Source organism: Solea senegalensis, linkage group LG7 (genome assembly GCF_019176455.1).
Source record: "Solea senegalensis isolate Sse05_10M linkage group LG7, IFAPA_SoseM_1, whole genome shotgun sequence".
Taxonomy (NCBI): domain Eukaryota; kingdom Metazoa; phylum Chordata; class Actinopteri; order Pleuronectiformes; family Soleidae; genus Solea; species Solea senegalensis.
Window position 1 is genome coordinate 10,721,428 of NC_058027.1, and position 12,700 is coordinate 10,734,127.

General features: G+C 37.3%; 1 protein-coding gene across 1 annotated transcript in view; it reads left to right on the top strand.

Annotated features, from left to right (window-relative positions):
* ddb1 (damage-specific DNA binding protein 1) overlaps nt 1-7,481 on the top strand; it is a 31,448-nt gene extending 23,967 nt beyond the window's left edge. Inside the window, exons 22-27 of the mRNA XM_044030283.1 lie at nt 914-1,084; nt 2,221-2,330; nt 3,006-3,175; nt 4,741-4,843; nt 5,324-5,447; nt 6,327-7,481. Coding sequence (XP_043886218.1) covers nt 914-1,084; nt 2,221-2,330; nt 3,006-3,175; nt 4,741-4,843; nt 5,324-5,447; nt 6,327-6,410 — 762 coding nt within the window. The 3' untranslated portion in view covers nt 6,411-7,481. The remainder of the gene's footprint in view (nt 1-913; nt 1,085-2,220; nt 2,331-3,005; nt 3,176-4,740; nt 4,844-5,323; nt 5,448-6,326) is intronic.
* Nucleotides 7,482-12,700: the final 5,219 nt, after the last annotated feature.

The window sequence follows — 12,700 nt, forward strand, 5'->3', positions numbered from 1 at the left end:
ATTGCAGCTTTAGCTTAATATATTAAAAATCAAATAGTTATGGATTACGGATTTGTGGAAGTCGTCACACAGTGTGTTGAGTTTTCTACTGCCTCCTTTTACCTCAGTGAACCATTTTATTTTCATTTCATCACATAAAATCTTTCGGTTGAAAACCTCCTTTTTAATTTTATGTCAGTGTTGTTGAATCTCAGAGCATAGTTTTCCACCTAAACTCACTCTTGCACTCAGAAGTTTAACAGCCATTAAGAACTAATCCATCACTGAAATTATATAAATGTTCTCCTTAAACAGCGGCCTCAGTACAAACCATAATCAACTTTGTGACATTAGTTAGTTGTAAAACACTTTTTCATTTCATTAGCTGGACACTGACATATTCTTAGCTGTGAAGGGTTAACTTCATAATTTTCACTGGTTTAAACTTCATATAATATCAGGGGCTCTTTATTAAACGGGTGTGAAGCGTGTTCATAGGAAATTAGGATGTAGAGATCATAAAGATACCATTTTTGAGCAGAAGCATGTGTGCATAAGGGGACTAAATTGTGATTTTCAAAGGTTTACTTATACTTATGTGTACTCAAAGGAACATTCCTCCTTATATCCCTATTATTATATAACATTATCGAGTTGAGTGAATATCATACATACACCCCACTCACTCAAACACTCAAGTTTTTTTTCTCATTGTCAGTGTAATTAGCCAAAAGCTAACTGCTAGCTGACAACTCAGATTGTTTTTTTTAAATCAGCACGCCAGGCTCACACTTACTGAGGCACATTACTTCCACAGTGATAGCAGGATGAGTCTGAACTGTTGGATAATTCATTAGATTCTGCTGGCCCAAATTGTTAAGCCTTGTGCCCTTTTGCCTGTTATGTGACAGTTGCTCACCTTAATTGTTTTAAGGTTCGTTTGTACGAATGGACGGCTGAGAAGGAACTGAGAACTGAGTGTAACCACTACAACAACATCATGGCCCTTTACTTGAAGACCAAAGGAGATTTCATTCTGGTGGGAGACCTGATGAGGTCGGTCCTGCTGCTGGCATACAAACCTATGGAGGGTAATTTTGAAGAGGTGAGATCTGAAGGAGGTAAAACAAAAACGACTCGAGGTTTTTACATAGTGGCTTTAAAACTAGAAGGTAGACATTAAACGTATTGTGTGTTTGTCCATGGCTACATTTTTTAACTTTTCTCTTTGGTGTGTATAAATGACTTTATTTCTTGCCTCTCCTATCTGACACATACTTCACCTCCCACTCTTTTGATGAGTGAAGTGTAAAATTGATTTGTGAAGATGAAGCGATATGAGGAGTCCCACGTTTTGCTGTATGCATGCTGTTGTGCCCTGTGTAATAAGTGTGGAAAGAGTGAAATGGAGCAGAATTCATATAGAGTTAAGAGATACTTTAAAGGTTCTTTAAATTTTAACCATTACCATCTTCATATATTTCTTTTCTTGGTAGCTCTATCATTATTGTTTTATTATTCAAAAATGAATCAGGCTTATTCTGACAATCTCAGCTCCGTGGGACATCAGAGAATGTCTCCCCTCAGTGTTTTGGATTTTGAGCCTGCAGCTTAACTATTTTTGTTCACACTCACTTCTCTCATTAGCACTTTTTCTAGACGCAGCATGCAGCTGTTTTCAGCAACAGAGATCTGAAAATCTATTTCATACCACCTGACTGGCACTAAATTGCAGAAACATTTAAGATGTAGCTGGTGAACATAGTCTAGTGTTTACCAGCTAATGAACCAGATATGTCTCACAGGATACTGAAAACATGCCAAAATGCTAATGTTGTATATAAACAACTGCTTATGAACAAGTTCTCTTTTAGAGGTTTATAAAATAATGATCTAACTTTATGTTTACAGGTTGTTTCCACCTCTCCCAAGTAATCGCAAACACAGTCATAGGACTAGTTAGGCATTTAGAAACCATTATTTAATCATTTCTTACTGATCAGTTTAATGAGGAGATTGATTCCACTCAGTGGAGCAAATTTCACTTGTATCTGGGGCAGCAGGCCAGTTAGCCTATTTTAACATAAATCCACCTTCCAGCATCATTAAATGCTCAGAATTTGTTTTGTGTTAATATCTTGTTTGTAAGTGTGTACACAAACCAGATATGAAATTTTAGGTAGGGATTTTACAGAGTGCAAAGATTCAGTAACCATACGGATATTTGCTGTTTTTGGTCAGATTGCTCGCGACTTTAATCCTAACTGGATGAGTGCCGTTGAAATCCTGGATGATGACAATTTCCTGGGGGCAGAGAACGCCTTCAATCTGTTTGTCTGCCAGAAGGACAGGTGAGGACAATGATGAATGTCACTACAAAATTGCTGAAGTAGATTAAACTTTTTTTGTTCATCAATTTTAACCTTTCCCCTAATCAGTGGACATCCCTGAAATCATCATCAATATCCTCTCTCAACATTGGGTCATCAGAGGGCTACACCTAGTCCCATGATACCTTTTAGAGCAGCAACCTTGGGACATGTGGTGCAACACAATTGTCCTTGCATTTACTCTGGAAATTATGAGTCATCTGGCTGCTGAGCTTTAGCTGCACGGCTGCCTTTTTCATTGTACTCACTTAACTATCACACACATATTTTTTTAAGAAAGGGGTGTGGCCTAAAAGTCAGTGTATTACACTCATGCCACCACCTATTAACCAACTAATACCTCAGGTTGGATCACTCAATGGTTTTGACCTTTAGTTTTTGTGTTACGTCTCTCTTTTACGCTCTCAAACTGTTTCTTCACCCCTTTATCCATTACCTCTCCATCATTGGCTGACCTTTTACAATGTCTCTAATATGTCTTCTCCCACCTGTTTTTGTTTCCGTAATCGATGACTCTTCAACAACCCCAAACATTTTCTTTTACCTTGTCTTTGACATCTTTTTTTCTTTGTTTTTACACCTCGGCCCCCCCACATTTTTCTAATCCCTCCCATTTTCTCTCTCTGCCACGGTCAGTGCGGCCACCACAGATGAAGAGCGGCAGCACCTGCAGGAAGTGGGGGTCTTCCACCTCGGGGAGTTTGTCAATGTCTTCTGCCACGGCTCGCTGGTGCTGCAGAACCTGGGCGAGAGCTCCACACCCACCCAAGGCTCTGTGCTCTTCGGCACAGTTAACGGCATGATTGGTAGGCTCACGCACAATTTAACACACACACACACACACACACACACACAGGTTGGAACTGCCCAAATGCATTTCTCACTGCCAGTGTTTCTAATAAAAGTTGTAGTGCACTGAGCTGAACTGTCATCAAATGTGTGTATTCTTAACTGAAGTTTGTATTTCAGAAATGAAAATACCTTTCAAATACAGTATTACAGCTCATTACTCAAATTTGAACCAGTAACTTTAGGCCTGGCAGGAATGACCGCAGCGATTTATAAAAAAAATTTAATAAATAAGAATAGAGGGCATCATTTAGACAGAGCAGTAAATTAGCTTATGTTGTCCCACACCACCAACATGCTGTGCATTATATCACCTCAGCACCTTTTGCGATTCTTTAAAAAGTCTCTGAGGAAAGTTTAACAGGAAATTAGAACCACCTTTGTACAGTCCACTAAAGTCTTCCACTGTAGCCCGTAAACCAAAATGGGCAGCAGTGTATAATGAAGAAAAATACCCCTGCCAGTCTTATCATGCCACAAGACAGGGTGATATATGAGATTTATTTTGGGAGAAGCTGCAGAGCCACATGTTTATTCTACCCAAACAGAACGGGTAATAAAGCTGTTTCTCACTGTTCTTGAAGCCGAAACACTGGCCTCACTAAAGTTAAGTAGATCATTAGATCATATTATTTTAATGTGTCTTAAATTTTTAAGGTGGTAAGTGAGGTAATTGCTTTACCTGATTCAACATAAAGTCGATATTTTCAACTTTTATGACTGATAACAGTTAAATAAAGAGCAAGGAACTTAGTAAGTATCTTTTTTTAATGTAATTTAACTAATCTTTATGTAATATGATGTAATTTATTAAAGCAAAAAGGTTTTTTTTAAATAAAAAAAAAACATATTGATCAAACAATGGCTGATATATGACGTCTCTTTCTTGTCCAGTTTTCCCAAATCATGATGATGATGATGATGATGGTACTTTACTATTGAATTACTGTCATCAAAGTGGAAACAATCCCTGAAATAATTAATTATTGGTGGTAGTTTCTCTGATGGGTTGAGAATGCCTATGCAAACACGCAAGTAACAAAGAAATATGCATAAACAAACAAATGACCGACATTCAAGAATAACGTACATAATTTGACTTTTTGTTAAGTAGACAAAAGAAACAAAATGAAAGTAACAATCAAGAGAAAGACTACCATATATTTACAATAATTTTTAGTTGGAGAAATGTCCTTCAAACTCTTCTTGGCAGTTTGTCCCAAATCTCTTTTTGCTCCTTTATACTTCACAGTTAAGTCTCTATGCTGTCAATTTCACTTGAAATAATTTCCTCAGAGCTTGAGATTAATGTACTCACTGTCACAGAAGTTGAATTTTTAGCACAGGGGGAAGCGTACTTCTCCCTCAAAGCACAGGGACTCCAGGATTTCTAAAATAAAACTTCATAAATGATTGAAATTGTGCTTCTTTTCTCCCAACATAGCCTTGCCATACAAGCCTGAGATATACATTAGGGTGATTGTAGTCACACTAATGATCGTTTTTTGCTACTGTGTGTCAGGTCTGGTGACGTCTCTGTCCGAGGGCTGGTACAGCCTCCTCCTGGACCTGCAGAACCGTCTCAACAAGGTCATCAAGAGCGTGGGCAAGATCGAGCACAGCTTATATCCTTTTTATATACACATGGACACTCGCCATCTGTCACGGTGACAGAAACAAACTGCACTTACCAGAGTGGTGGTCATGTGGGGGTAAACACACACACACACACACAGTAAAGTGACAGATGATAAGACTCACTTTACTTGCTTACAAAGGTGTGTAATAGTTTCTCTGGGTTACATCTAAGCCAGAAAATCAACAGTTTTGATAATCCATGTTTGTTTGTTTGTTTTGTTAAGTCAAATATCAGGTTTTTCAGCTTCTCTTAAGTGAGTATTTGTGAGGTTTTTGGTCTTGCGGGTTTCAGACACCTGCTCTGACTGAACAGTACATTCAACATGAAAATGTCCTCTGAAATGTGTTTTCAGACCACATTTACGTCACACTGAATATTAGTTTTGTTGTTCCTGGGGTGAAATATTTCATATTGTACCTAAGGCGATATGGCAGCCATGTATTGATTTTCTTTGACTCACTTGCACCTGGAGGTCCTTCCACACCGAGCGTAAGACAGAGCAGGCCACAGGATTCATCGATGGGGATCTGATTGAAAGTTTCCTGGATCTCGGCCGAGCTAAGATGCAGGAGGTCGTTAGTACTCTACAGGTAGGAGCTAATTTTCATCCACTCTATGCTGAATGGTGTGCAGTGTGAATTAATCCTTTTTTGTGCGTTTTGTTCCATTGTATTCTGCATTTCAGTGTGTTCAAACACAAAATCCATTTGGACCCTTGTTAAAAGGGCATTAAAGCCAGTTTAATCATGAGTTCTCATTGCCAGCTTATTGATACAGCCTGCAGTGAAGTGTACTGGGCACGGTTATGATAGTTGGTTTAATAACAACAAGGCAAATGAACACCGGTCCCAGAGAAGCATCTGCTGCATCAGTGTAACACTCATCAGTGAGTTGTCATTTGTGTTTTTTTAACTGTTTTGACAGTTTTTATTAGCTGCCTGCTCTTGTGTGAGCAAGAATGGGCAATAACTTTCATAGTAGAACAGGTGGTGCTGCCCTTTCTTTTTTATATCTGCCAAACAGCTTTGGCAGATAAATAATTTTATTCTGCTTTGAGTCCGTCTTCTCTCACGTTGTTCAAATTGCAATTAAGAATCACGTTCAACTTATGAAGGCAATTCTTTGTGTTCCTTTTAGACCAGATAATAAATACCAGACCAGATAATAATAGAAATATTTAAATAAATAATTTTAAAACCCAATATACTACAAAAATGTCAAATGTCTTGCAAGTATTAGTTGCAGTTAAAGTAAATCTTTGGTTGTTTACTTTATTGGCCAGCAGGAATATTTTTCTTTTTTTATATATAAAAAAAATAATAACTCTGTGGTAGTTAAGCATTTAGGTTATTTGCAGATAAATAAAAGGAAAAAAAGTACCTACTTATTTGTCCATCTAATGTGGTGTAAGTGAACACCAGTGGGGTTTGTCACAGTAGCGAAAGCTCATCGGCGTTGTTCAATTTCAGATCGATGACGGCAGCGGCATGAAACGTGAAGCCACAGTGGATGAGGTGATTAAGATTGTGGAAGAGCTGACGAGGATTCACTAACCTCACTGCCACCTGGACTCCTGCTGATTGAGAGGAGCGTCCAGAGGAGGAATTCCACACAAAAACAACATGGCAGGGGGATGGGACTGGGTTTTGCAGATTTGTAAATAAAAATAAAGAGTCTGTGCATGTTCGTCCTTCAGACTTCAATGATATGTGAACTGTTGACTGTGCTGGACGAAGTATAGCACTGCTTATTTAGTCAGCTGTCTTTAGGTAAAGTGCATTGTCATGTTTGGACAACAACAACAACAAAAAGACCAAAGTAAAGACATTGGTCCGAGTAATGAGTTTGTGTGCGACTGTGTGGAATAATGTCTGACTATAACTAGATAAACCTACTACTTGTGACTGTGACGGGCAGGTTAAAGGTCATAGCAGATCATCTACACCCTTCTAAATCTGAAATTGACACTTTTCAAGGTTATTGTTGAAGTCTGGAGTAAAACACGCTGTATGAGAACAAAATTGAGGTAAATGATAGATTTATAGCTATTTTGTCTGTGTGATGTTTTCTTTGTTTATTTTAATAAATTTTGCTTTAGTACTGGTAACACCTGTGTTTCAGTTTGTCTCTTTTCTGACTTTTACTATCCTCAACGTCTGTCTTTTCTGGTGTATGTTGATAATTGCTTTATCCTTTCAAACCCAGACTGAAACCTTTTTCGGATAGTAATGAAATTCTTTAGGTAATCCATGATCCCATGAGAATAGATTCTTATGAATTCTATGATGTAGTGGTGCCAACAGGTAAAATGTAAGTGCAGTGGACTTATTTTGGTAAATGGCATAAAATTATTTGATTCATTGCAATTAAATTGCGGTAAAGACATTCAAGGTCTCCAGAGGATCCATTTTTTTATAACACCAGTCTTGTTTGGCTTTGGCTCAGGTGTGATGGAGCAGGGAAACATCTAAAACATGCAGAAGAGTGGGTCCCCGGACCAGGATTGAGAAACCCTGATCTAGGGATTTTTGAACGATTGCTCTACAATGAATGAGAAAATAATTGACGGGTTATTTGATCGTAGAAACTGTTATTTGTTTGATGCATTAAAATGATTAACCAAATATTTTGGAAGTTTTCTCTATTGAAGCCAACTGTTTTGATTTTGAAAGAATTAGTCATTTACTATTCTGTTTTAATGCAGTATTCCTCAACCCTCAACCCATAGCCCTGCAAAGGCCTAGTTTCTTTGCTCCAACGCACCTGATTCAAATAAATGGGTCATTATCAGGCTTCTGCAGCACTGAACGAAGAGCATTTGAATCAGGTGTGTCGGAGCAGGGCCACATCTAAAATGTGCACACAGGGAAATGGGTCCCTGAGGACCAGGATTGAGGGACTCTGGTTTTAATGCACCTAAACCATGTGCACTCAACAGTCTTGACCTTGTTTAATGTATGAAAACAGCATTCTGGTTCAACACTCGATAAAACTTGCTGCAAGTTTAATGCATCCTGGGCACCCAAACAACAGACATTGAATGTACAAAAATGTTTAAAGGTCTTTGCATCAGTACTGTGTTTACTAAATGTGGGAGTATCCTTTTTGTTTCATTGTCAGACCTGGAAACCAAAGATTTCTCTGTGTTGTTTCTTCAAACTGACCTTTCATTTTTGTTGTTCGTCTGCAGCAAACCGTAACAACGTGGAAAATATACCAGTTCTTAGAGCCGATGATACTAAAGCACATACAGGCTAAAATACAGTGTAGATTAGCTCCAGTAAAATTTCTCTGAGGGTTTAAATCAAACTGGTCAATACCTACGAGGGGAAATCCTCCACCAGTTTTCCTGAGCTATTCTTGTCCTCCTGTCACAATCCTGAGGCATACACGCCTTTGTTTCTCTCTGGGGTTCCAACACTCATTTAGTGTGTGAGTCCTCACACTTCTTCATATTTAAATCTTTTTCATGAATGTATAAAGCAGCAGCATCGCCAAGCTAAACTAGCAAATATCATTTCACAACCAATAAGAGGTTCGATGGAGAGTAAATAAACACTAAATGCAATCTGACTGACATGAAATGAAATGAATTTGTTTTCCTTAAATATTCTAAAGTCTTTCTGTTGATGTACAATTCGATTTCTGAGCTTCTATGTTAAAACTCAAATGGAAATTCTTATTATTGAGATGTTTTCTTTTCGTTAAGGATTCATGTGAACTAAATGTGGCAAATGTGTCTGCACACTGCAGAGATGCTTTATGAAGGGAATGTGTGAGAAAACAGGACACGGAGAGGACGGTTAAACATTTACTGCAGCATTTATTTTTAATGTTGACACAGCAGGAAAAAAAAACATCAATATTGCTCTAATGTTAAATCTTTCTCTTTTTTAAGGTAATACTGGGTTGTTAGTTAATTTGTCTAATTTTATTTGATTATTCACAAAAATAATAATTAAAAAAATACATTCACCAAAAAAATATATTTAAAAATACAGTCATTAAGATAGATATAATTATTAAGAGTATTTTTTTTGTGTGTGTCTGATAACATGTAACTCCTGCCTTTGATGAAATACCTTATCTGATGTCAGATATTGCAAAAGTGTATTAATGTACAGTATATAAAATCATAATTGTATTATTAAATGTGTGAAAGTTCTACAGTTTCTTCAAATAAGTCTCTGTCTGTATCTAAAATGTCCTAAACCTAAAGCCATGTCCAGCATGTGCATCATAACAGAGTTAATACAGAGTCTCCATGCAGAAAATAGCTGTGTGTGATTCTATTCATATTATAATTAGTGAAATTATACACCTGAGAGGCTTATTAGCAATTTCCACCCACAGTATACACACATGCTGTGTAAAACCTACAGCTTGATAAAAAACAAGTTCAGGTCTTGTCTCTTGCTGCTGCTGCTGCTGCTGCTGTTAAAGTGTAAGAAGTAAAAATAAAGTGAAGTAGAACTTGATAAAAAAAACAAAACAAGCTGGAGTTGTTTCAAACTGGATACTCCCTCCCCAACACTACCACCACAAAAACCCCAAACAATACAAGAGCATAAAAAAAGCACTTTCCAGTAAAACTGGTGCAGAACTACAGACATTGATTGTATGTGGTAACATCAGTGTGTGCATCACGTTCTTTGGGTTTATTTTACTTTAGAGGGGGAACATGTCTAGTACATGTCTGATTATGTCCACACTGTATATGTCATAATACATATATGATCATATAACGTGATTATTTCTTTGTCTTATGTCCTTTATTTAGGTTAAAATGAAGAAACCGTTGACATGGCAGACTCTTATGCAGACTTTTGTCTTTATCAGGTTAATATTATAATATTCTTCAGTCTAAATAGACTTTAAAATGAATCCTTGATGGGACATTTTCTTTTCTTTTCTTTTCTTTTCTTTTCTTTTCTTTTCTTTTCTTTTCTTTTCTTTTCTTTTCTTTTCTTTTCTTTTCTTAAGTTTTTCCAGCAAAATGAACACTGACTGCACCATGTAAGGGTTGACACACTTCCAGGCCGCCCATGAGATTTAAGGATAAGACCAACAGCATGCAATTCTGTATTTTACTCACTGTCAGCACATCTCGACAACTTCATGTCTTTCCCACAGTGCGTGTGGCATTCAGCCCCATTTTTGCAGCACACACTGAAGATGCATATCACTAAAAATGTCACATTTGCTCATAAATAATTCCCCTTACAATGCGACGATGTTTCGAGTTTAACATTAATACACAGTGGGAACACAGTTGAGGCTGACTCAAAATAGACCAGAGTGATTGTGTCACTGTCACTGATAATGTAAAAGTACAGTCTGACACTAAGCACAACAGCGTGGCTCAGGGAAGTAATTATAATAGTATCTTGCACAATAGTGGAGCTCCCCGGGAAAGTGCAGTAATATAGACTGAAATCTGTTGAAAATGAGACAAAATATATATATGATTTATGGTATAAACTATTGTTTATACCATTAGGTTTAAGCTTATGAACCTTAAAGATGAATCAACATGTCTACTTGCAGCCCATCCTTTAGTTTATGTTGTCTTTATTATTTGTTATCAGTTCATCCCCCTTCCTTCCCACACAATTTGATTTGACTTATTTTGTTTTGCACAATAAAATACACAAAAATGGCAAAGATAAAAAATAATAATAGATACAGCGCAGGGAGTGGTAGATTGCCTTATTTGAATACAAACTCTCACAGGAGACACTATGCTGAAACTACACTTATTGCAAAATAGTTACAAAAGAAATGAACTAATATATAATACAACAGATAATATAGTGCAACAATAACTGATAAAGTAAAATAAATACTAAATAGTGCCTAAAAAGCATTATGCATTAATTTTGAAGGCATATTTTATTGGATGATGAGACAAAATAATCCATAATTTGAAAAACATTAATGGATAAATAAGAGCACATGATACATTAGACTCTGGTCTGGAGAACCAACATTTTGTGTCACTGTCACTGATAATGTAGTAGGAAATGTACTTTCCCAAACTATATTTCAGAAAGATAGGAATAAATTAAATTAAAGATTCAGGAGATGGTTTAAAGTAATGGAATGAAAAAGCCTTATTTATTTATTTACTATTCTTCTTACATAGTCTATTCATTCTTTCCAATTTAAACTTCCATCAACAACAATTCCCAAGAATGTTGTTGCAGATATTTGAGGCAACTCTACAGAATTGAATACCATTTTAGATAAATCATTTTAATACGGTTTACTGCCACCAACGATAAAATTAGATTTTCTTTTTGACATTCAAATTTCAAACATATAGATAGGCAGTTGAACCATGGTTACCTTTGTTATTGTAGTTTGATTCAGAGAGATATTCGTGGAGGTCTAAAGAAGTTAAACCTTTACTGTTCATTTTCACTTCATTTGGATTACACAGAAGTCAAAGGTCATGTCGGTCCGTGTGCCCCCTGCAGTGATCCTGGCCTGCCTATCACAGGAATCACTGGACTCGACCAAATCCAGTTGAAAACGTTCCATGTTTTTCTTCTGTCTGCTCCTTCACCCCCGTTCAGAGCTGGAGCACTTACTGAAAGTTAGTCTCCCAAAAGATTCAGAAATAAAGAGGAAAAGTCCACATCGTCCCTGGATGAACCCTGTATTTTCAGAAGTGGACTATTTCATGGAGTCTTAAACAGCATGGTTAATGCATCAGGCTCTGGCCGGGAGCCCCCCTCTTTCTGGCACATCTTGTAAGTGCCATTCCCTGTCCCACAGCAGCTGAGGGGGGAGTCTGCCTCAGTGGTGGGATCCTTCTTCAAGTCTCTGATGCAGCTTCAGTAAAATCTGGTCCTGGGTGTTTGTTTTGTTTGTCTACTTTTTAGTTTAGTTTAGTTTATTTAGCCTTTAAGTGTAAAATTTAATATTTCCACTTATGACTGAGATATTCTAAAATTGGATTGGGAAAATATACATTTTGCACTTTGCAGAACTTTGCTCTTGTTTCTGCTACTTTCACGTTCATTCTTCGCTATGTATTGGCACTTTTCCACTATACGGTCCCAGCACGGTTTGGTATGGTTGTCTATAGCTATAGCATGGGTGGAATTATCATAGCATGGCTGCATGTCGTTTTATACACGACACACACAGACTATAGTGACTATAAAAGACTATAAAGCAGTTGTTTTGAATCATCAGACTCAGTTAATTAAAAAGATTTGTTCGCAGAATTGTTCAGTACTTCCTGCATGACCGGAGCACAGACTCCATCTGACACAGTAACTGAACTGGAAGACAGCAGATGGGGTTGTGATGCGGCTCATCGCTCGCGACCGTGGTGTCGTGCTGTCGCTAACTTCATCAGTCCCCTCTGTTAAAAGTTGAGATTTTAGACTTTTCCTTGGTAAATGTTGCAGATTAACGCATGTCTTCAGCATTGTTCTCTTCCGTTGGCGACGCTCTCTGCCAATCAGTGGCCGGCAGTCTGACGACGTCACATATAGTATAAGCCAAACTCGCTTGGAACCTCATCAGAGCAGGTACTAAAAGAAAGTACCAGGTACTATCGCTAATGGAAAGGAAAAAAAAAATATCCCTGAATCACAATCAAAAAAACACCTCTCTTTAATATTAGAGACAACAAGCACCATGTTTACTCTGTAAAATCCCACTCCATTGCTAAGATACCATTTGATTGAAAATTGCTGTCGAGAGCACTAATGCACACGCTTTCAGATCATTTGCAGCAGATTAAGTTAATGTAATGAATAATGTAGTGCCTCTACATTATTCTACTGGCACCACTGACATATCATACGTTATGAAATATTAAAATCAA